Genomic DNA, 25,410 nt, shown 5'->3' on the forward strand with positions numbered 1-25,410 from the left:
GGACCTGCCTCTCCCTGCCTCTCCCTGTAAAAACAGTGGCGGAAGCAATGCCAGGCTCCTGGAGAAATAGAAGGGTGCAGGGAGGGCGACAGGCACTCAGAATCGTTGCTGACCGCCCGAGGCTTAGCTGTCCAAAGCGTGCATGTGAGACATGGAGCTCAGGGCATCTGTGTCCATCAGGTTCACGTGTGACACATGAGGATCGGGCACAGGGAAAAGGCTGAAGGAGGCTCACAGAGGATTCCGGGAGATGTGGGGAGAGCAGCCCGGGAGGGAGCGGTCAGGAGGTCATTCCAGTCCCGCAGAGGGGCCCTGTTGCAGTGCAGGGCCTTGATGGACAGCAGATGCTACTGGTTCTCACCCTCGGGCCAACTCTGCCTGCTTCTAGAGCTTCTCTGAGGTCTGTTCACCCAGATGATGGCACCCAGCATGCTCAGGAGCAGGGGCAGCTCCAGGAGGACCAGGAGCAGGACATAGGGGCTGCTGAACAGGGAACTGTGGGGACATGGGGAAGGGTAGTGAGTCACCTCTCCAGGGGAGGCCCAGGTGCCCTCCACCTTCTGCCTGTCTGTGAACCCAGGTCCTGTGGCTGCACAAACTCTTGTAAGGACAAGTTCTATATATGACAACTCCTCTAAAGGAGCCGTTAGTCCCTGACCTTCAGCTGGAGAGTCCCTGGAGTCTCAGGACTGCCTATAAGGAAGCATATGGCCGGGAGAATGGTGCATGGGGACAGGGAGGGATCAGGTGAGAACCACGCCCACAAGATCTCTACATCCTAGGGTTGGTTATTCACTGGCGCATGGAATCAGTCATGTAGTTTGATGTCCGTATGGCCATCATTTCCCAGGAAGGTCAGGACTATTCATGTTATTCACAAGTAACTGGCACCTGCCCTCTGGTTGCAAACATCAGCCTGTAAAATTCATGGTTGTTGTCAGCTCAGCTCTCAGCTCCTCAGATAATTGGGCTCATCAAACAGGATGAGACTCTGGCCAGGGCTGCAAGGGAGGCAGAGGAGAGGGCCAGGGTCACCGGACCCCAGAGCTTCTGCCCCCTGCCCTGGCCTGGCCGGATCCCAAGACTCCCTTGCAGGACATTTGCCTCGCTCCTCCCTCTGCCTGGACCCCTCTTCCTCCAGACCCCAGAGTGCCCTGCTCCCAAACCCTGCAGGTCTCCACGCTCATGTCCTCTAATCCACAAACCCTCTTCTGATCATTGTCAATGAAATAGAGACTCCAACACCCACCCACATGCTACCCAAACCCGAGGCACAAATACCTCTTCCCAGCAGTCATCAGACTTTGCTGTATTTGTCTGTCGGCCTCTGTGCTGATCTGTTCACTGTGTGAATCCACCTGGTAGAACCCAACTTTCACCAGAGCAGGACAGTGGCAGGGTGGTTCCCTGCTGTGACCCTATCCCGACAGGAGCGCTGGCACTTAGTAGGACCTTCACATTAGGTGTGGGAGGCGTGAGCAAAGAAAGGACCAGAGGGAGGGAGACGCAACTGTTGCATCTCTCCCCAGCCTACAGGAAAGGCTGCCCACGTGGCAGTCCTGGGGGCATGAACCTTACCCAGGACAGCCTGGGATCAGGGCTGTCCTGTCTGGTTGAGCTGGGCCAGGTGCACGCTGGGAGGTAACGGGAGGACCCGAGGTGCCCGTGGAGCTCTGGGACCGGAGGCTTCAGTCAGGGCTGCAAGGGCATCACAGGTCAGTCTTGGTGACCTCGCTTGAGTCTCCCACTCATCCTCACCTGTTCAGCTCTGATTTCCACAGACACAATCACTCAGGACATGCTGGACAGATGCCCTGAGTCCAACATGTTCCATGGCCACACCCAGGCCAGACCAGGGCCCTGGACCCCTCCTAGCCTTATCCCCACGTACTTCATAGCCAGGTGAGCACTTTCAGGTGCGAGAGTCGACCTGCTCTCTAGGGGAACATGAGAGTCTGTGGAAAGAAGACCTGTCTGCAGACCCCACCCTAGCCAAGGAGGGAGGGGTGACATTTACTCTGTGAAGCATGACCCAGAGTGACTGTGGAGCCCGGGCCCTGGGCATGGCAGTGGCTGGAGTGAGGCTAGGATTAAGGACAGGCAGTCAGTGAGGTCCTCCCTGAATGATGGGACCTGAGTCCACTCAACCCCAAATGTCAGCCAGGCCGATGGACCCCACAAGGCCAGACACTTTCAGGGTGGGGCACACAGAGGAGTCTCGAACAACAGATGCAAATGTGCTTTTGTGCATGTCAGCACACACCCACACACGGGTGCACACACACAAACACACCACACATCTGTGCATGCACACGCACACACACCACACCTGTGCATGCACACACACACGCACTGCAAATACACCTCATACCTGTGCACGCGCACACACACACACCTGTGCATGCACACACACACGCACTGCAAATACACCTCATACCTGTGCACACGCACACACACCACACCTGTGCATGCACACACACACGCACTGCAAATACACCTCATACCTGTGCACGCGCACACACACACCTGTGCATGCACACGCACACACCGTAAACACATACACGCACACACACTATGTCCTAAGTCACTGACCTGCAACCTCACACACTTCTTCCCATTTCTCTCTTCAGGGACAGAATAACCAGCCCTAGACTCAGACAGGCCTGGTGCTGAGTGAAGGGGGGCTCACCTGGGAACACCGACACCTCCACCTGGAAGATGAGGTCTTGGAAGACGAGGTCTTGGGAGACGAGATCTTGAAATTCTTAGAGCAACAGTCTATTGACCTGACACCAGTATCCACCGGCATCCTCCTCTGTGAGGCTCTCCAGGGTCACTGTGAAGCTGAGGTTTGCAGGATGGTCCCTGATGGACACTCAGCCATTCCTCACTTCCTCTGACTCTCCGGCCTTTACAGTCTTGTTACATAGTAGAAAAAGTGGTTGTCCACACCAGTGTTTGTTGAAAGTCTTGTATTCCTCCTCATACTGACACTGCACATTCGGGGATCCCCACCTCGGTGTCTGTCATGGTGCTGGGGCCGCCCACAGCAAAACAGCCTGGAAAACACAAGCCCAAGGCCCAGCTTCTCCTCAGATGGGCCTGGGTCAGGGATGCTCTGGGATCAGGGCCTCTCGGACCCTGGGGTTGTAGAGGAGACAGTGGCAGGCAGACAGCCCTTGTCCATCCAGGAATCTGAACTGAGGGGTGAGTAGCTCCCTCCCTGCAGAGGTGGGAATGGGGAGGGGCGTTTCCGTGGAGACAGGAAGGGCATGGACTGGGAAAACACTGTGTGTGTGCATGCATGTGTGTACATATGCATGCATCTATGATTGTATGTGTGGTGCATCAAGATGGCATTTCGGATTGGATAACTGTGGCAATGACAATCACAGGCATCTCTCACCCAGGGCCTCCTCTGTCGAGGATGCAGCAGGACATGACTCACCTGCGCTGTGCCCTGGAGCCTGGCGCTCAGCTGGCGACGCAGCCGCTGATAGCTCCTGGGTGCTCTTCGGTCCTCCTGCCCTCTCTCCATGTCCCTACTTCCATGTCCAGAGCGCACCCACCCATCTGAGACATTCAGGAGGAACGGAGCTGCCAGTATCCGAGCAGCCCGATCCCTGGTGGTCATTTCTCAGATGTCACTTGTCGCTGCACCAGGCTCTGGTAGGACAAGGTGGAGTCCCCTCTCCCAGGGCCTGAGCCCCACTTCTGCCTTCCCCTCTCTGCTTCCTCGTCCAGCTCTGTCTCAAGTCTGAGGCTGGAGATGGGAGATTGCAGAAAGCTCAGGAGAGAAGCTCCCTGGGCCGGTGCAGGCACCCCCAGACTCAAAGGGCCGGGGACCAGGGGCCAAGGTGCAACCTGGGTCTGAAGTCCAATGGGCAGTTCCGACCAGAGCAAGGTTCATCCCTAAAGACAAGTGCCCAGGGCAGGGGGTGGAACCAGGCACGAAAGAGGAGGACACATCTGATTCCGGCCCATGGCTTCCGCTGTACTGAGAAGCAGCGCACACACTGCATGTCGAACTTCTCACTTCTGGGAGAGGAAGAGACACCCAGTGTCCCTACTGAACATGTTCACCTAGGCTGGAACTTGATTTGCTGACAATCTTCAATGCTTCTTATTTGTGAACAGGGGAAGCAGTCTTTGAAGCACTAACTGTAACCAGTGCCAGACCTAAATTAAATTATACAACCTGTAAACCCAAGAGTATCTGAGACAAGTCTCAATTAATTTTGGAAGTTGATTTTGCCAAGGTTAAGGGCACATCCATGACACAGCCTCAGGAGGGCCTCACAACATGTGCCCAAGGTGGTCAGGGCACAGCTTAGCTTTATACATTTTAGGGAGACATAAGACATCAATCAGTATATTAGGTTGGTGCAAAAATAATTGCAGTTTTGCCATTACTTTTAATGCACTCCAGCCTGGGCAACATTACTTTTAATGGCAAAAACCGCAACTACTTTTGCACCAACCTAATATGTAAGATGTACATTGGTTCGGTCTAGAAAGGCAAAACAACTCAAAGTGGGAGGCGGCTTCCAGGTCACAGGTAGATAAGAGACAAACAGTTGCATTTTTTTGAGTTTCTGATTAGCCTTTCCAAAGGAAGCAATCAGATATACATTTATCTCAGAGAGTAAAGGGATGACATTGAATTACATCTGTCCTTTGTCCGCAAGGAATTTCCTTGTGAACAAACGGTGAGAGAGGTATTGTCAGGCCTCTGAGCCCAAGCCAAGCCATCGCATCCCCTATGACTTGCACGTATATGCCCAGATGCCCTGAAGTAACTGAAGAATCACAAAAGAAGTGAAAATGCCCTGCCTGTCTTAACTGATGACATTCCACCACAAAAGGAGTGAAAATGGCCAGTCCTTGCCTTAAGTGATGACATTACCTTGTGAAAGTCCTTTTCCTGGCTCATCCTGGCTCAAAAAGCTCCCCCACTGAGCACCTTGTGACCCCCACTCCTGCCCGCCAGAGAACAACCCCCCTTTGACTGTAATTTTCCTTTACCTACCCAAATCCTATAAAACGGCCCCACCCTTATCTCCCTTCGCTGACTCTCTTTTCAGACTCAGCCCCCCTGCACCCAGGTGATTAAAAAGCTTTATTGCTCACACAAAGCCTGTTTGGTGGTCTCTTCACACGGACACGCATGACAGGTATATAGCTTTTTTTTTTTTTTAATCTTAGTAGCTATCTTTTTAGCAATAGAACGGGAGGCAGGTTTGTTCTAAACAGTTCCCAGCTTGGCTTTTCTCTTTGACTTGGCGGTTTTGGGGTCTGGAGATTTATTTTCCTTTCACAAACTGCAGGGCTGGTTGGCAGAAGTGCTGAACCCACACATTTGTACGTGTCCTTTTTTCCCCCCACTGCAGCAGACAGCGTCTTGCTTTGCTGCCCACGCTGGAGTTCAGTGGCACAATCATAGCTCCCTGCAACCTCAAACTCCTGGACTCAAGCAATCTTCCCACCTCAGCCTCCCAAACTGTTGAGATTATAGGTATGAGTCACTGCATCCAGCCACAATCTTCTTTTTTATAGCTCAATTAATGATACTTTATTGCTTTTTGTGTACCAAGAAATTGATCTGTGAACTTCCCTCATTGAAAATATACCACAATTTTTGTAACCTTGTTTTTTTCATATCTCTCTCTCTCAAAAATAGAAGTGGCCCAGGCCTCTCTGGACCTTAGGGAGGCCCTGAAAGCCAGAGAGGAATAAAGTAGATGCTTCTGATTCCAGCCCGAGGAAAGACAGTAACTTTGGGCTTTAACTTTTATCTTTGCTTAATTATTTTTTCCTTTGCAAAAAAGAAAGGGACTCAATTTCCTCAGTGGATGGCTCTATGATATTAAATGTGCAGCTTGTTGACTCCTTAGGTGTTGTGCTCTAAGTCTCTCTATGGCAGGCCTTGAAACCCAAACAGTTTATCAACGCCAGGCAATGTCTGTGGGGAAGTCACTCTGCAGGTGAGAGGAGAGCCTCCCTGGCCAGAGTCTTCCTGAGTTTCTATGTGGATCTTCCTGAATCAGGTCCTCATGTACAGGCTTGAGAGTCGAAGAAAGAAATTCCCACAGGGCACGGTGGCTCACGCCTGTAATCCCAGCATTTTGGGAGGCTGAGGCAGGCAGATCACTTGAGGCCAGAAGTTTGAGACCAGCCTGGCCAACATTGTGAAACTCTATTTCTACTAAAAAAACAAAAATTAGCGGAGCGCAGTGGCTCATACCTGTAATCCTAGTACTTTGAGAGGCTGAAAAGGGTGGATCACTTGAGGCCAGAAATTCGAGACCAGCCTGGCCAACGCGGCAAAACCCTGTCTCTACCAAAAAATACAAAAATTAGCTGGCATGGTGGCATGCGCCTGTAGTTGAGGCACAAGAATTGCTCGAACCCGGGAGGCAGAGGTTGCAGTGAGCCAAGATCGAGCCACTGCACTCCAGCCTGGGAGACAGAACAAGAGTCTGTCTCAAAAAAAAAGAAAGAAAAAAAGAAAAGAATGAAATTCCCACAGGGTCACATACACACATACTCAAACCTAAAGCCAAATGTGCACTCTCAAATCACCATTGCCTTTGCACTGGTTCCCTGATGCAAATTTCAATCTGTCTGTACAGCCAGGGACCAGCACAGGCTGCTTTCAATTGTGAAGTGTTTTCTGAAAAGCAAAAGGCACTGGGGAAGTGAGAGGGGAGGGAGGGAGAGTGAAGGGTGGAAGGACTTCGAAAACAGTGACTCCCTGGAGTTTCTCAGTTTCGGTCACCTTGGCCCCCTCTGCCTAACACACCCTTCTCGTTCTGTTTCCTGGGTCTGAGGATTCTGCTTTTCCCTTTTGCCATCCCTGGGCCACTCTGTCCTCTTCAGTGTCCTGGTCCAGTGAAGAGACTCTAGGGCATCAGTGCCAGAGAAATGCTGACACCATCACTTATACTGTATGCTTTTGGTCAGATTCTTTACTCTCTCAGAGCTGTTGGTGAGGCAGCTGGAAGGAGGAGAGATTAATATATGTAAACTTTTCCTTAGGTAGAAAAAATATCAATAAACTATAACCAAAAAAGAAAGTCAAGCAAACTTTCAGAGGTATAATTTCAGGTTTGGGTTTTTAAATTCTCTGATGGAAGTATAACATACAAACAAAATAATGCAAATCATAGATGTACAGTTCAGCAAAATTTGAGGAAATGACTATCCTTGCCTAATAGCCACCCAGATCAGACACCCACGCCCTTGACAAGTCTCCTTCCGTATGGTATTGGGCGAGCTTCTGTGATCCATAGATATGGGCCATGGGCTATGACTTCTAATGCAGCAGGAGGAGCTGCAGACAAAACCTCTCAGACACCGAGTTGTAGAAGGAAGGGCTTTATTCAGCTGGGAGCATCGGCAAGCTACTGCCTTAAAATCCGGGCTCCCAGAGTGCACAATTTCTGTCCCTTTTAAGGGCTCACAACACTAAAGATTTCACATGAAAGCGTTGTGATTGATTTGAGCAAGCAGTGGGTACGTGACAGGGGCTGCACGCACCGGTGGTCAGAGAGAAACAAAACAGGGCTGGGAGTTTCACTACGTTCTTTTATACAATGCCTGGAATCTATGAATAATATCGGTTTCTACGTTAGGGGTTGATTTTTAACTACCGGGCTTAGGTCAGACAGGCCAAGGTCTGGTTTTGGGTACCGGGCTGCCTGTCTTGTTTTTTTCTTAAAACAGGTGCTGAGTATAAAACAATATAAAGCAATATGAGAGGGTCTCTCTCTCTGTCCTCACTAAGGATAAGCCAAAGGTGCTGTGCCTTGCTCTCTCTTGGATCACTTTCTCTGGGGAAAGCTGGTGGCTGTGTCTAGAAGACACACAAGCAGCTCTTTTGAGCAAGGAGCTGAGGCCTCCCACCACCAGCCACGTGAATGCATGACGTTGGAAGCAGATCCTCCAGCCGCAGTCCAGTCTTCAGATGACTGCAGCCCCGGCCAACATCTTGACTAGAACTTAATGAAAGACAGATCTTGAGCCAGCACCACCCACCTAAGCAACTCCCAGATTCATGACTCTCAAAACCATGAGATAATGAACATTTGCTGTTTTTGGCCGTGAAGTCATGGGGGAATTTGTTATGCATCAACAGATATCTAATATAGTTGGGCCACATTTGCCCAGGGCCAACCTCTGCAGCCACATCCAATCCTTATTCGTTTACTCACTCAGCAAGTATTTTTTTTTTTTATGCCAACCATTACGTCACCATACTCTGTAGCTGGACGCTGGGGCATTCGTGGTGAACGAAGCTGGCCCAAATGCTGCCGTGATGTAAAGGGAGATGGATAGAAACCACCCAAAGGAAACACATTAACAGCATTTGGCAAACTGTGGAGGAAATAAACAGGGACCCATAATCAAGACAATCGGGGTGATCCCTCGAAGGATGATCACAGAGGCCTTTCAGAGGAGGCAACGTCAGAGGTGAAACCAAAAGGATAAGAAAGAACCAGAGGTAAGAAGATCTGGGGGAAGGGATTCAAGGGGAGGAACAGCAGGTGCTAAGGCCCTGGGGAGTGATGCACACTGTGGCTAGAACATAAAGACCACATGGGGACAGGGCAACAAGATGAAATGGAAGAACCAACCAGTGGCTGGGTCCCCTCAGATCAAGTAGGCCAACCGATGAGAGTGGGTGCTATGATTTGGCTGTGTCCTCCCTCCAATCTCAAATTATAGCTCTCATAGTTCCCACGTGTCGTGGGAGGGACCTGGTGGGAGGTAAATAAGTCATGGGGGCAGGTCTTATGTTGTTCTCATGATAGTGAATAAGTCTCACAAGATCTGATGGTTTTACAAAGGGGAGGTCCCCCGCCCTGCACATGCTCTCTCTCTCTTGCTTGCCACCATGTAAGACATGACTTTGCTCCTCCTTTGCTCCTCCTTTGCCTTCCACCATGATTGTGAGGCCTCCCCAGTCACGTAGAACTGTGGTCAATTACACTTCTTTCCTTTATAAATTACGCAGTCTCAGTTATGTCTTTTTTTGGTGGAGTGGGGACGGAGTCTTGCTCTTGTCACCCAGGCTGGTGTGTAGTAGCACGATCTCAGCTCGCTGCATCCCCCAGGTTTAAGTAATTCTCCTGCCTCAGCCTCCTGAGTAGCTGGGATTACAGGCACCTGCCACCACGTCTGGCTGATTTTTGTACTTTTAGTAGAGGCGGTTTCACCACGTTGGCCAGGCTGGTCTCGAACTCCTGATCTCAGGTGATCCGCCTGCCTCAGCCTTCCAAAGTACTGGGATTACAGACGTGAGCCACCACGCTCAGCCTCACGTATGTCTTTATTAGCAGCATGAGAACAGACTAATACAGTGGGTTTCATTTGAAGAACATGGAACAAGAGGTGACATGACTATTGCAGAACCGTGTCAAGGTGCTCTCTTGTTGCATTATGTAGAAGAAAGAGAAAAGGTGGCAAGAGGGATTGGGAAGAAAGTGGGAAGTCACCGTAGTATTGAGAGGATAGAGGACTATGGTGGCATCAGGGAAAGCGAGGGAATGGGAATATTGGAGAGATTTATATAAGGATTGACGAGAGATAAAGGAGAGAGGAATAAGAGATTAAAGGACTTGGGTTGCAGCAACTATCATGGAAAGAAAGCGTGGAAAAATAACAGATTTGTGGGACAGAGACAAAGATGTGGGGGAAAGTCAATAGACCAAGTTTGTGCATGGCAAGGTTGGGAAACTGTGGCACATCCAAGAGAGACATGAAGTAGTCCCTGGTCCTACCTTCCTGCCTTTTCCAGGGGAAAGTGATCCTAAGCCCATCATGTTAGGAGATGCTAAGCCAGGGCCAAACGACCCTAGGGAGCTTCCCCACCCTGCACGATAGACCCAGCCACTCCACCCACTTCCTGCCCCTGTACCCCTTTCTCCTTGTTTCTTATCCCCACAGCTGCCTTCCCTCAGACCTTTCCTGGCACTGATTATAGTTAGTGCTTCAAAGACTGCTTCCCTTGTTCACAAATAAGAAGCATTGAAGATTGTCACCAAACCAAGTTCCAGTCTAGGTGAACATGTTCAGTAGGGACACTGGGTGTCTCTTTCTCTCCCAAAACTAAGAAGTTCAACGTGCAGTGTGTGTGCTGCTTCTCAACACAGCAGAAGCCATGGACCAGGATCCAATGTGTCCTCCTTTCTCCTGCCTGGTTCCACCCCCTGACCTGGGCACTTGTCTTTAGGGATGAAACTTGCTCTGCTCAGAACTCCCCACAGGTCTCCACACCCAGGTTGCACCTTGGGCCCTGGTTCCTGGCCCCTTGACTACCGTCCCTGTAGTCAACAACGCTGTATTGTACACTTAAAATTTGTTAAGAGATCACGTCGATCTCATGTTAAGTGTCCTCCCAAAGTGCCGGGATTACAGGTGGGTGTAAGCCACCGCACCTGGCCTACATTTTTTTTAACTTTTAAAGAGTATCCAGCGATAGGGTCAGGGTCAGAAGTCCTTTTTGCAGTCAGAAGGGCTGTGTCTCTGGACAGGGTTCCAGTGGGTATGGGGTGTGGCAAGTTCTCCTGTTCATGGACTCTGTCTAAGGAGTCCTCCAAGGCCTGTTCACCCAGAGGATAGCACCGAGTATGCTCAGGAGCAGAGGCACCTTCAGGAGTGGGAGAAGCAGGAAGTAGGCGCAGCTGGGCAGGGACCTGTGAGACGGAGAGAGTGACCAGTAGTAAGCTGCCTCCTCTGGGGAGTCCCAGGCTCTGCCTCACCCCTCCTTCCCTCGACGTCTGGTCCTATGCCCTCAAACCCAATGTCAGCATCAAGCCTGGTGGGTACCAGGGTCAGGCAGCTCCATGCTGAGGGTCACAGGCTCCTGACCTTCATTCAGCTCAGAATTAACCTTGAGTGTTAGGACCCAACAGATGCCGGAAGGTGAGGGATAGAGCAGAAGAGAGATATGGGAACCCAGGCAGGAACTGGCTCCCAGAAACAACTTCCAGAACAGATCCCTCAGCCACTGACGCCTGCAGGATCTCTGCTCTTGCTGGGAACAACCTCAAGGATGAAATATTGCTTTACAACCACCTTCACTCAAATTAAATATGATCACAAGAACAGCTCTTTCGCTTAAACTGCTTAACCATCTCAACCCCAAGGAGTGACCTCTCCGAGCTCAGCCCATGGCCAATCCTCCCATCCCTTGGGTCCCACTACACTGCCCCCATTCCAACTTCTCAAATGCTGCATTTTCTCCCCAAAACGGGCCGTTGTGCCATCTCTCCACCTTCCCAGCCCTCCACCTGTAGGACTTGTCTGACGCCCTCCCCGATCCTCTCTAAGACGAGCCCCTGTAACAAACCCTGTTGGCGCCCTGCCCCACATCCCCTTTGCCCACTTGAGCTCCTGGCAGCTGCAGGCAGTCTTGGCCCCACCAAAGATTTCCCAGTTCAGGCTCCCCTTCTCTGCCTGAGGTTATCTACAGGAGTGCACACATTTTCCTGTGCAGAGCAGGCCAGATGGGCCACAGAATTCATGCCCCCAGGAGTGTCTTCTGCCTGGAATATTCTGTCTCCAGTTCTGAGGAACTTTCTACACAATCTCTCATAGGGTGCCCAGAGGGACTAAGCTCCAGTGTGTCCAGTTACTACAGTGTTAACCCCTTCATTACAGTGCATTTCATTTCCCTTTCCCTTTCCTGGTCTCATTTTCTGCTCTCTCAATGTACTTCCTGAGATTACCTCTCAATAAACAAATTTCTCCTAAGTCCCTGTCTCAGGACCTGATTTGGAGGAAACCCAAACTAAGACAGTCCCTTTGTTCTTCGTTTCTGTGGAACATCTTGTATTTCCTTGATAGCCCAAATCATGCCCCACCAGCTTCCCACACACCCTGGCACCCTATCTCTTTACATCTGCTTTATTTTCCTCCATAGTTATTATCATTAGTTGACATATTTCCTTGATCTATCATCTATCTATCTGTCTCTATTACATATCTCTCTCTACCAGCGATCATCTCCATCTGTCTATTCAGCCAGCCAGTCAGCCATCTCTATCATCTGTCATATCATATCTCTATCTCTATCATCTGCCTATCTATCTGTCTGCCTGTCTGTCTGTCTGTCTGTCTGTCTATCTGTCCGTCCGTCCGTCTGTCTGTCTGCCTGTCTATCTATCTATCTATTTATCTATCTGGCCACTGTCTGAATCTACCTATTTGCAATTTCCTCAAGAGCACAATCTTGCCCCTTTATTCACTGCTGCATCTCCAGAATCTCCACCAGTTTCTGGCACATAACAAATAAATACCTGTTGAGTGGGTGAATAATCAAGGAAACCTGTGTCTAGGAAGCCCCACCCTACGAAAGAAGCTACACACATGGCAAAAGACAATGGGACACGTGCATTTTACCCTTCGCATTGGCTGGGCCTGGTGGGAGATCCAGGTGTCTTCACAGAGTTCTCAGTACTGGAGGCTGAAGATAAAGAACAGAGGCTCAGTGTCCTATGCCTGACTCTTCCCAGCTGAGTACCTGCCGCCTGCATGGTTCTGACTTCATAAAGCATAGGACGCTCAAGGAGGCAGCTGGACAGATGTTCTAGGACCATCATCTCCCCATAGGCAGACCGAAGCCCGGCTAGAGTCACAGAGCATCCCCCTCCAACCCCGTCCCAGTGGATGCCTTGCCCCGCTCTGGGGCCAGGTGGGCATTTTATAAACTCAGACCAGAGGATGACCAACTTCTCCCATGTTGGCGTCCCCCATCTCGTTGAAAATCGACGTGCTGAAGGTCAGTTAGGCTTAGGTTCCAAAACCCCCCATCCTTGCCAGTGTATCCACACACCGCCACTACCCTCCAGTGCACACTGTCTCTCACACACACATTCTCACACCTGCACACACACTCTCACATGTGCACTCACGCAATGTGCTCTCATTGCGTGAGAGCTGCTCTCACACACTCTCACACACTTACTCATACACCTGCTCTCGCACACACACACACCCCTGCTCTCTCACATACTCACTCACACACACCTGCTCTCTCACACACTCTCACGCACTCACAAAGATCTGCTCTCACACACATTCACACACACCTGCTGTCACACACACTCTCACTCACACACACACCTGCTCTCACACTCTCACACACACCTGCTCTCACACACTCACACACACCTACTCCTGCACACACTCACACACACTCTCACATACACCTGCTCTCACACACTCTCACTCACACACCTGCTCTTGCACACACACACATCTGCTCTCACACACACTCACACACACCTGCTCTCGCACACACTCTCGCACACTCACTCACACACCTGCTCTTGCACACACACACCTGGTCTTGCACACACTCTCACACACACACACACCTGCTGTCACACACACACACCTGCTCTCACACACCTGCTCTTGCACACACACCTGCTCTCACTCACTCACACACACCTGCTCTCACACACTCTCACACACACTCACATACACCTGGTCTTGCACACACGCTCACACACCTGCTCACACACATACCTTCACACCTGCACTCACTCTTACATGTTTGCACACCACTCACATTCACACACTTAAACACACACTCTCTCACTCACTCACACACGTATTTCCCACACACATTCACACAACACACTCTGTCCTGCTCTGATGCACCACACTAGGCCCCCACACGAGGCCCAGTTCTTCTCTCCTGAGCCAAAATTTCCGTGGCTGCTCTGCAGAGATGGCCTCAGACGCCTGAGAAAAGAGGCTCTTACCCGAGGAGACCAGCACTTGAACCTGGAAGAAGGGATCAGGCAGGAAGCCAGACAGGCCATCTTCCTGCAGTATTGTTGCAATCCCACATCGGTATTTTCCTGCATCGTCTGCCGTGAGGTTCTCCAATGTCACGGTGAAGGTGAGGTCCCCAGGATGGTCTGTGATGACCACTCGGTCACTCCTCACCATTCCCTCGGACCCTCTGGTCTCCACCATTTCATGCCAAATTGGCAAGCATGGTTGTCTGCACCAGTATTTGTTAAATGTCTTGTATTTCTCTTCATACTGACACTGAACGCTCAGGGACTCCCCCACGGTGCCCATCACAGTGCTGGGGCCACTCACAGTCAGACAGCCTGGAAAACACAAGTCCGTTTCCCCATCTTCACCTGGAAGAGCCTGGACCAGTGGAACCTTGAGTGTTAGGTCCTTTGCACACCCAGTGTTGCCTGAGGCTGGAGGAGGGAGCAGTCAGGAACCAGGGAGCTATGGGCTATTTGCAGGGGGACACCCAAGGAGATGCCTGGTGTGGGATGCTGAGACTCCAGAGGCCATGCCCAGCCTGGGTGGGCTCAGCCATCTTAGAGAGGGGAGAGGCTTAACCTCGATGGCCTCAGGCAGGTTCTGGGTCCCCCAGAAGTGTCAGTCCTGAGAAGAAACACCTGTCTTCATTGAACACCAAAGATTGAATGAAGCCACTAAGTACACTCTGAATAAATGGATGGTTGGAGAGATGGATGGATGGATGGGTGGATGGATGGAGAGATGAATGGATGGATGGATGGACGGATGGACGGACGGACGGACGGACGGACGGATAGATGGATGGATGGATGGATGGATGGATGGATGGATGGATGGATGGACAGACGGATGGATGGATGGATGGATGAAATAGGAAAGGAAATAATATTGAGAACCAGGAAAAACCAGAAGCAGCCCAGTACGGAGGGCAAAGAGGAAGCCTGGGGCTTCTGGCTCTGTCTCCTTCCCAAATCATCTGTGGGCCTCATACTTGCAGTCCCTGCCCATATAGATTAGACCTCCTGTTTCCAGGTCTGGATCACAAAGAATATGGGGGCTGCCCGTGGGGATATCAAGGAACCATGTAGAAAGGGGTTGTTCTTGTGATTCAAGGACATTTACGCCTGGATTTTTCCCCCGGGACAGAATCCTGTGGCGACACTAGCCATTGCCTGACATCTGTAGAGCTCAGCTCCACGCTGACACCCGTCAGAGCTTCCTTCCCATCCCCACTTCTCTGCAGCACCCACCCGCCTTGGCATGTCCTGGGCCTCTTCTCCAGATCCTCTGCCCCCTCCAATATTTTGACATTACTCCCCCTCTTCCAGTCCCTTCTTTCATTTGTCCACCCACTCTGCAGGCTCTGGGTCCAAATGATTAGGACCCAGCCCCATAAACTCTCTGCTTCCTGCCTCAGGGGCCTCACCAGTCCTAAACAGCTGCTGTCTCATCTGCTCTTAACAGGGAGGTGGTTAACAAAGGGCAAAACGCTATTGAGAAATGGTTTTGGCAAAATACCAAGCTCCTGAAAAGGAATTGTGGATGTAATCTGTCTGCCTATCATCTATCTATCCATCCATCCATCCATCTTTCATCTACCCACCCATCCATCTAGGTAATATATTGCCATCCAGTGATAGCGAGGCTTTGCTATGTTTTATTGTGAATTAAAAGAAAAATCTGGCCGGGAGTGGTGACTCACACCTATAATCACAGCACTTTGGGAGGCCGAGGCGGGTGGATCACCTGAGGTCAGGGGTTTGAGACCAGCCTGACCAACACAATGAAACCCTGTCTCTACTGAAAAGACAAACAAATTAGCTGGATGTGGTGGTGGGCGCCTGTAATCCAGCTACTCAGGAGGCTGAGGCAGGAGAATCACTTGAACCCAGGAGGTGGAGGTTGCAGTGAGCCAAGATCGCACCACTGCACTCCAGCCTGGGCGACAGAATGAGATTGTCAAAAAGAAGAAAGAAAGAAGGAAAGAAGGAAAGAAAGAAAGAAAGAAAGAAGGAAGGAAGGAAGGAAGGAAGGAAGGAAGGAAGGAAGGAAGGAAGGAAGGAAGGAAGGAAGGAAGGAGGGAGGGAGGGAAGGAAGGAAGGAAAAAAAGCAGAAAAACTGTATCTTTTGCATCTTCATTTTCTTGTCTCACGTTTTCTCACCGTATTTCCCAGAAAGCAGGCTCAGGTGGCCCACTGACCTATTCTGCATTAGAACGCTGTCTGCCTCTCTGAAGCAGTGATTCTCACCTGGGTTGGAGGGTGGCGGGAACATTTGGCAATGACTACAGATATTTTTGGTTGTCCCAACTTAGAGTGGGGAATTGCTGCTGGCATCTGGTGGGTAGAGGCCAGGGATGCTGCTAAACATCCTACAATGCACAGGACAGCCTCCAACACACAGAATAATGCAGCCCCAAATGTCCACAGTGTTGAGGTCCAGGAGCCTTTCCCAGGAAGCTAACTGCCTCCTAGGCACAGGCGTGGGGGCAAGGAAGGGGTGGGCACCCCCTGTCCTCTCCTGCTATTGCTGCTGCTCTCAGCTCAGGCTCTGGGGGCGCTGTTAGCCTGCTCTTTCAGGTCCTTAAATTTCTCTCTTGATGATTTGGGACTGATTCCACAGATCTGGGAGGAAAAACACTGTGGGGCACACACTGAATCCCACCACAGAGTCTCCCTCCCCTTGGATATTCAGTCCAGACCCTGACCCTGAGCCAACATGGGCAGCCCCCTCCACCTCCACCCCGACCCCGCTGCCACCCAGCAAACTCCCCGCCTACCCAGCCCTGCAAAGAAACTCACTTTCTCCCTCCACCATCATTTACGGAAATTCTTGGACCAGGGCTGACCACAAGTTCCCAGCTGTCTCACCCTTCTGGGGGCCCATTATGTAGCAGCCCTGGGGCCAGCCCAGACCTGTGGGGACACCCAGGGTTCCCACACAGGGATGCAGCAGTGCCTCCGGATAGGTAAGTGAAGCTTTACAAGGAGGCGCAGCAGGAACTGACATTGAATTATAGAAGGAACAATGATCTTGGAAATAAAAGTATGTAGGTTTGGACCTTGACTGTGCCTTTTATAAACTGTTTTATCTAAATTATTTGCACCTCTATAAGCGAGCCTCAGTCTCCTGTTTTCATCAGGACTGCAATGAGAATTAAATTAGGTAATGGGAAACAAGACATGTATTACAGTGATTAGACTAGTAAGTACTGGTTTTCTGCCCCCTATTTCCCCTTCTTTTTGATGGATCGTGGAGGCATTCCTGATCTTAATAATGGCGGTAATAATGATTAAAGTTGCCAAATCTATTTAGGGCTTACTGTGTGGGAAGCAGTTTACCGTTTAATCCCCACCCTATCCCGATGAGAAGATTTGAGAAGCTTCTATGCACACCCCACTCCCTCTTTCTTGATATCATTTCTTCCTCTTGCCCCTTGCCAGCCTTTTCTCATGCCCGCCTCACCCTGACCCGCCAGAGCAGACCGCCCTGCACCCAGGACCTGCCCTGCTCACCTGGGACACAGAGAAGGAGCAGAGCTGACGGCAGCAGGGCAGCCCCAGCCCTCTGGGTCATCTCACCAGCATGGACGTCCCTTGTGGCAGCAGGGTCTGAGGCTGGAGCCCAGTCGCAGAAGGTCAGCTCGTCTGTCCCCTCGTCTGTCCACTCTTCTGTCCCCTCTTCTGCTGCTCTGGACACTTCTCCTTTCCTTCTCCGGCCTCTTTGTTTCCTTCTCCGGCCTCTTCTGGGTTTGGTTCTCAGAGCTGGTGCCAGGATGGAGGAAGCTGGGGCCACGGGGCGCTATGTGGTTAGGTGAAAGTTTCGAGAACTTGGACGAAGTTCTTCCTAATAAAATATGTTTGCATTTGCTGTTCCCCTTTCTGTTCCCAGTAAAGACAACGCGTCCCTCCCACTACCCACAGCTGACAGGCCTGCCCTTCTCCAAATCACAGCACGGCCCAGGACCAGTGAGACTGGGCCAGCTGCCATCTGGATTTTCTGGGCAGGTCCTCCCTTCTGTGAATGGCCAGTTTTCTGTGGCCAGCATGAGCCGCCCCAGGGTATGGCTCAGCATTCACCGGATGAGACCAGCTATTTGCAGAGCCTAGTGTAAAATGAAACGTAGGGTTCCAAAATTATTAAGAATTTCAAGATGGTGACAACCAAGCATTAAACGTGGGACCCTTCTAAGAGCGGGGCCTGTGAGACTGCACGGGATAGGGGCACACCCACAATGCCCGCTGGTCTATCTCTGATCCTTGGTGGTACAGATAGGCTGGGTGCAACCTCAGAGCCTCTGACCTCTTAACCCCTTGGTCTTGCTCTGACCTCAGCAGACCCCAGAGGTCCTTGTCTTGGTCAAGTGCCTGACCGTTTCCACAGACCTGGCACCACGCAGAGCTTGGTGGACCATCTATAAGCCTTGCTTTTGACCTGCGTGGCTCTTTTTGTCGCCCAAGATGACCACATATAACAGTTCCAATATATCAAGAGCTAACTCCGGGAACCTGGCCAGAAGTGTGCCCGATATACACAGAATGGCTGTGGAGGATTTATAAATGCAAGCACAGCCTCAGAATGCCTCATCCGGGGACTTAGATTCCTGGAACTAGGAAACTCTAAAACCCTGGCATTCTGTTATCAAACGTCTCCTCTTACTTTGGTGTTTCAGTAAATGTATTTCCTGCTTGTTCATTTTTTTTCTGCATTCGGAGTCCTCATATTTCTGTGTGTGTGCACGTGTGTGTATATGTGTGTGGTATGTGGGATATGTGTGTAGTGTGTGTGGTGTGTGTAGTGTGCGTAGTATGTGTGCTATGTGTGTATGTAGGTACATGTGATGTATGTGCATGGTGTGTGGGATGGTGTGTGTGTAGTGTGTGTATGTGTGGTGTGTGGTGTGTGTGGTGTGTGTGAGATGTGTATAGTGTGTGTATATGTGTGTGGTGTTTGGGGTCAGGTGTGTAGTGTATGTGTGTGCATGTGTGGGGGGATGGCGTGTGTGTTGTGTGGTGTGAGTGGTGTGTGTGTGTGAGTGGTGTGTGTGGTGTGAGTGGTGTGTGTGTGTGTGAGTGGTGTGAGTGGTGTGTGTAGTGTGTGTGGTGTGTGTGGTGTGAGTGGTGTGTGTGGTGTGTGTGGTGTGAGTGGTGTGTGTGGTGTGAGTGGTGTGTGTGGTGTGTGTGGTGTGAGTAGTGTGTGAGTGGTGTGTGTGGTGTGTGAGGTGTGAGTGGTGTGTGTGAGATGTGTGTAGTGTGTGTATATGTGTGTGGTGTTTGGGGTCGTGTGTGTAGTGTATGGGTGTGCATGTGTGGGGGGGTGGTGTGTGTGTAGTGTGTGTGTGATGTGAGTGGTGTGTGTGTGTGTGACTGGTGTGTGTGGGATGTGTGTAGTGTGTATGTGTGTACATGTGGTGTATGTGTGTGATGTGTGGGGTGGGGTGCATGTAGTGTGTATGTTTGCATGTGTGGTGTGTGTGCACAGGTGGTGTGTGTGTAGTGTGTGTATGTGCATGTGTGTGGTGTGAGATGTGTGTACATGTGGTGCATATGTATGGTATGTGGGGTAGGATGTGTGTAGAGTGCATGGTGTGTGTGAGATGTGTGTAATGTGTATGTGTGTACATGTGGTGTGTATGGTGTGTGGGGTGGTGTGTGTAGTGTATGTATATGTGTGCATGTGTGGGGGTGGGAGTGTGTGTGGTGTGTGTGTGTCCATGAGTGGTGTATGTGTGTGGTGTGTGAGGTGATGTGTGTAGCGTGTGTATATGTGTGCACATGTGGGGGTGTCGTGTCTGTGGTGTGTGTGTGTGTTCATGCATTGTGTGTGTAGTGTGTGTATGTGTGTGCATGTGTGGGTGTGGGGTGTGTGGGGTGTGTGTCCATGCATGGTGTATGTGTGTGGTGTGTGAGGTGGTGTGTGTAGTGTATGTGTGTGCATGTGTGGGGGTGGGAGTGTGTGTGGTGTGTGTGTGTCCATGCGTGATGTATGTGTGTGGTGTGTGGGGTGGTGTGTGTAGTGCGTGTCTATGTGTGCATGTGTAGGGGTGTGCTGTGTGTGGTGTGGTGTGTGTGTGTCTGTGCATTGTGTATGTATGTGGTGTGTGGGGTGGTGTGTGTAGTTTGTGTATGTGTGTGAATGTGTGGTTGTGGGGGTGTGTGGGGTGTGTGTGTGTACATGTGGTGTGTGTGTGTGGTGTGTGGGGTGGTGTGTGCATGTGTGGGTGTGAGGGTGTGTGGGTGTGTGTGTGTACATGTGGTGTGTGTGTGTGGTGTGTGGGGTGGTGTGTGCATGTGTGGGTGTGGGGGTGTGTGGGTATGTGTGTGTACATGTGGTGTGTGTGTGTGGTGTGTGGGGTGGTGTGTGCATGTGTGGGTGTGGGGGTGTGTGGGGTGTGTGTGTGTACATGTGGTGTGTGTGTGTGGTGTGTGGGGTGGTGTGTGCATGTGTGGGTGTGTGGGGGTGTGTGGGTGTGTGTGTACATGTGGTGTGTGTGTGTGGTGTGTGGGGTGGTGTGTGCATGTGTGGGTGTGGGGGTGTGTGGGTATGTGTGTGTACATGTGGTGTGTGTGTGGTGTGTGGGGTGGTGTGTGCATGTGTGGGTGTGTGGGGGTGTGTGGGGTGTGTGTGTGTACATGTGGTGTGTGTGTGGTGTGTGGGGTGTGTGGTGGTGTGTGCATGTGTGGGTGTGGGGGTGTGTGGGGTGTGTGTGTGTACATGTGGTGTGTGTGTGTGGTGTGTGGGGTGGTGTGTGCATGTGTGGGTGTGAGGGTGTGTGGGGGGTGTGTGTGTGCATGTGGTGTGTGTGTGTGGTGTGTGGGGTGGTGTGTGCATGTGTGGGTGTGTGGGGGTGTGTGGGTGTGTGTGTGTACATGTGGTGTGTGTGTGGTGTGTGGGGTGGTGTGTGCATGTGGGGGTGTGTGGGTATGTGTGTGTACATGTGGTGTGTGTGTGTACATGTGGTGTGTGTGTGTGGTGTGTGGGGTGGTGTGTGCATGTGTGGGTGTGTGGGGGGTGTGTGGGTGTGTGTGTGTGTGTACATGTGGTGTGTGTGTGTGGTGTGTGGGGTGGTGTGTGCATGTGTGGGTGTGTGGGGGGTGTGTGGGTGTGTGTGTGTACATGTGGTGTGTGTGTGTGGTGTGTGGGGTGGTGTGTGGGTGTGTGGGGGTGTGTGGGTGTGTGTGTGTACATGTGGTGTGTGTGTGTGGTGTGTGGGGTGGTGTGTGCATGTGTGGGTGTGTGGGGGGTGTGTGGGTGTGTGTGTGTACATGTGGTGTGTGTGTGTGGTGTGTGGGGTGGTGTGTGCATGTGTGGGTGTGGGGGTGTGTGGGGTGTGTGTGTGTACATGTGGTGTGTGTGTGTGGTGTGTGGGGTGGTGTGTGCATGTGTGGGTGTGTGGGGGTGTGTGGGTGTGTGTGTACATGTGGTGTGTGTGTGTGGTGTGTGGGGTGGTGTGTGCATGTGTGGGTGTGGGGGTGTGTGGGGTGTGTGTGTGTACATGTGGTGTGTGTGTGTGTGGTGTGTGGGGTGGTGTGTGCATGTGTGGGTGTGTGGGGGGTGTGTGGGTGTGTGTGTGTGTGTACATGTGGTGTGTGTGTGTGGTGTGTGGGGTGGTGTGTGCATGTGTGGGTGTGTGGGTGTGTGTGTGTACATGTGGTGTGTGTGTGTGGTGTGTGGGGTGGTGTGTGCATGTGTGGGTGTGAGGGTGTGTGAGGTGTGTGTGTGTACATGTGGTGTGTGTGTGTGGTGTGTGGGGTGGTGTGTGCATGTGTGTGGAGAGGAAGCAGGAGCTGGGAGTGATATAGATGTCTCCTCTTGCAGCAGCCACAGCCGGTGTGTGTTCCATTTTTTTTAGCTAGGACCAGACACTTTGCCAAATGCAAAGGACATGGCAATGCCACAGGGAACCCACCTTTGAAGCAGCTGTGCTCTGGGCCCTGGAGTCCCCCAGGAGATGACAAATTCCTTGAAGAGATGGCCCACATCTGGGACTCCCAGGCTTTTTCCATGTCAAGGCCAGCATCTGGAGCCACTGTCCCCTCCCTAGGAGGCCCTTGTTCTTCTGTCTCTGAAACCTGTCCTGGAAAATGCTCTCCTCTCCAGGAGGGCAGAGCTAGGGGAGGACTGAGAATAATGAACACTGGCCGTGCGGCACCGAAGGGCGGGGAGCCTGGGGCCCTGCCTGGCACTGCACCACACTGAGACGCCCACCATCGCTGCCCTGGGGGGACAGCTCTTGGGGCTTCCAGAAAATTCAGATCTCATCTGGGAGGGGTGCATTCTTAGGGCAAACTCTGGGCATGTGATGTGTAGGACAGTGTGAGCAGCCCACACACTTATCCCTGTTATCCCTGCCTTTCAAGGCTGTGCTTGTCTTTCTGCTTCCTCGAAGACCGTCATCCTCCCTTCTCATTCTCCCAGGATGAGCTCAGGCCACATCTCTCCTGGAAGGCATCCCTGACTGCTCCAGGCCTTCCAGACTCCTCCCTCTGGGGTCCTTGTTGCCTGCAATGCTTATTTCTGTATTTAATCTCATGTCCCTGTGTTGTCATTGTCCTGTTGCACGGCATCCATTTTCAGGTAAGGCACAAAGGCAGGACCGATCTGGGCACCCAGAGATGCAGATGGAGCTCGGCCCCAGCCTTGTGAGCTGAATTGGAGGGTGAGAGCTCTGATCCTTCCATATTTTCCAGGAAAGGGGATCGGGAATGTATGAAAGCATTGGGCCTCTCTTCTCTCACCTCTATCCATTTGGGGAGTGGTTCTCAGTATCCTGTGCATCATGGTGAGAATGGGCAAATGCCCAAGGGTGGTGGACCCCACTGCCCGCTTTCCTCCCTCCCCACTGGCACTCAAGGAAGACATCACCAAGAAGGCAGGCTCCCGACCAGCTCTGGGCATGGGATGCCTCTTTGGGATCTTGTTACAAATACAGGGCTCTCTAGGGAGCAGGGTGTGGGGAGGGTCTTCCCAACATGGGGGCTGGGGCACTATAGGGAGCCTGGCTCAGAGAGGGTCTCTACCTGACTCTGATGATGTGGGCCATGTAGCACAGTGAGGAAGGTTCTGGCCATGAGCTGGGAGCCCTGGCTCAGAATTTAGGGTCTGCTATTCACTAGTTATATGACTTCAGGCAAATCAGCAAAAGTCTCTTAGCATCACTCTCCTCATCTGCGAAACAGGAATAAAAATACTCACCCTGCTGAGTACCAGGAGTTGAGCAGAGGCATTTGAAGGTGGTGGCATCCCTCTGAGAAACCTTCCTCTTTTGATCTTCTACATACCATGCAGTCTGTATATTTAAATCCTGCGCACCCATCCCAACACCCCTGCCAGGTCACTTTTAAATAAGATGCCTGGAGCTGGAAAGACAAACTAAACTGTCGTGATGGGAAGTGGGGAGGTCAGGAGTTGAACCCAGGTCTTCAGTGGGGTCCCACCTCTGACTTTCATGATGCAAGGTAGGGATTGCAACACTCAGGCAGAGGTGAGATGGGTGGAGAGATGGCAAGTGGAAGAGGCCTCCCTCTAAGTCTTATTTCATTCAATATCTATTTGCAGAACAGCAGGAAGTATCTTCAGGGGAAGTTAACAACACAACAAAGCCTGCTTCTGGGTGTCTGCTATGGATTGATGAGCTCCCCCAAAATTCATATGTTGAAGCCCTGTCTCATAATGTGGTGATACTTAGGACATGAGCCTATGGAAGGTAATTAGGGTTAGATGAGGTCATGAGGATCAGGCCCTCGTCATGGGATTAGTGCCCTTATCAGAAGAGGAAGAAAGATCTCACTCTCTTTCTTAGTCCATTTAGGCTGTTATTTTAAAATACCACAGACTGGGTGGGTTATGAACAACAGAAATGTATTACTCACAATTCTGGAGGCTGGAAAGTCCAAGATCAAAGTGCTAGCAGATTCAGTGTCTGTTGAGGGCTCACCTTCTGGTTCATAAAGAGTACTTTTTTTGCTGTGTCTTCACACGGTGGAAGGGGCGAGACAGCTCTCTGGGGTCTCTTTTATAAGGGCACTAATCCTATTCATAAGGGCTCCATTCCCACAACTGAATTATCCCCAAGGATCCACCTCCTAATACCATCACACTGGGGATAGGCTTCAACACATGAATCCTGGAGAAATGCAAACACTCAGACCATAGCACTCTCTCTGCCATACGAGGATATAGAAAGATGGCAGCCATCTGCAAGTCCGGAAGAGAGTCCTCACCAGACACCAAATCTGCCAACATCTTGATCTTGATTTTTCAACCTCCAGAACTATAATAAATAAAGGTCCCTTGTTTATAAACCACTCGGTTTACGGTATTTTATTACAGCAGCCTGAGCTGACTGAGACAACGTGCTGGTGTCTGTCCCAATGCTTCACTGTTCTGGCTTTTCAGCATGAGTCTCCTGTACTCCTTCTCCCTGGAGGAGCCCTGTCTGGGGCAAGACCTTTGCAGAAACAGTGAGGCTTCTTGTCACTTTCCTCATTTGGGAATCAGGGATTTGGATGACGATTGGATTCCACCAACTAAGGTGTCTCTGAGGCCATTTGAAAGGCCCAGTTAGACAGAGGTTATCCTCCATGGCTCTTGGCCATTGCTGTTGGCAAACAAGGATTAGAAGAAACAGGAGACTTTCATGAAGCAGAGTTCCAGGGTATGTTTTCTAGCTTCCTGGGTGATAAGAGGCAGTGAGAGCAGTGACAACTTCTTCATCTGACTTCCATTAGGGAGATTCCTTGGATTGCAGCTTCATAAAATTATTCTCTAGTTTCCTGGATGTGGAAGGCAGTTGCTTGGCAGATACCAAGACTTCATGCTGCCTGTGTGACCCTAGGGGCCTCAAAAGTAGGCTGTTCTGGGTGTGAGGGAGGAGAGGGGGACAAGCTTAGAAGCGGCTTCTTCAGCCCTTTCCACAATATTCTAAGCACCTAATTCCCTGAGTACCTTCCAGCTCAAAATACCTAGAGTGGGCACTAGACCTGAGTAGATACATACTCTTGGAAAGATCCAATCCCAGCAATAAGGCTGTTATTAACTAAGATAAAGGAAACCCACATTATACAGCTCCTCCTGTCTCTGGGTCAAGGGAGAGCGGGCAGGCAGGAGGGTCATCTTACAACCTCATGCCATGTGTTCTCATTCCATCCAGCAGGTGACTTGTGCCAGACACTGCTATACGAGGAGACACACTAGTGAACAAGACTGACGCCCTGCAGGTTCCTGATGGGTACTAGAAGCTCCGGTTCCAATGTGAGCAGGGTGAACACTTCAACACAGTTTTCTTTTTAGTAGATGGACCAGGAAATCAAAGGAGCTCTGTGTTACTCCATAAGGGCTGTGATTCTCAATAATAATCAATGGCTGTGGGTCTCAATAATGACCAAAATCCAGCAGCAATGCATTATAGTCAATGGTAGAACACTGCTGCATTTTGGTCATTCCTTGAAACTCATTTGCTTGAAACTCAGTTCTGCTACAAGTGCAGGGATGCATGCAGGAGAAATGTTAACTCAGCAGGCTTAGGTTGTCCAAACTCTGCATCTTCCCAAAAAAGGCTTAGCCCTTGCTTTGCTCCTGGGAGATAAGCTCTAAACCCTTGCAACATCC

The 25,410-nt window shown here is 51.1% G+C and overlaps 1 protein-coding gene across 1 annotated transcript; it reads right to left on the reverse strand.

Annotated features, from left to right (window-relative positions):
- Nucleotides 1-7,361: 7,361 nt before the first annotated feature.
- On the reverse strand, nucleotides 7,362-17,803 carry CD300H (CD300H molecule). The gene is made up of 4 exons (XM_011719738.3): nucleotides 17,316-17,803; nucleotides 13,776-14,132; nucleotides 12,406-12,469; nucleotides 7,362-10,697 (listed from the first exon to the last, which is right to left on the reverse strand). The coding sequence occupies exons 1-4, from the start codon at nucleotides 17,374-17,376 to the stop codon at nucleotides 10,586-10,588; spliced, it is 594 nt and encodes a 197-aa protein (XP_011718040.1). The 5' UTR covers nucleotides 17,377-17,803; the 3' UTR covers nucleotides 7,362-10,585.
- Nucleotides 17,804-25,410: the final 7,607 nt, after the last annotated feature.

Source organism: Macaca nemestrina, chromosome 17 (genome assembly GCF_043159975.1).
Source record: "Macaca nemestrina isolate mMacNem1 chromosome 17, mMacNem.hap1, whole genome shotgun sequence".
Classification (NCBI taxonomy): domain Eukaryota; kingdom Metazoa; phylum Chordata; class Mammalia; order Primates; family Cercopithecidae; genus Macaca; species Macaca nemestrina.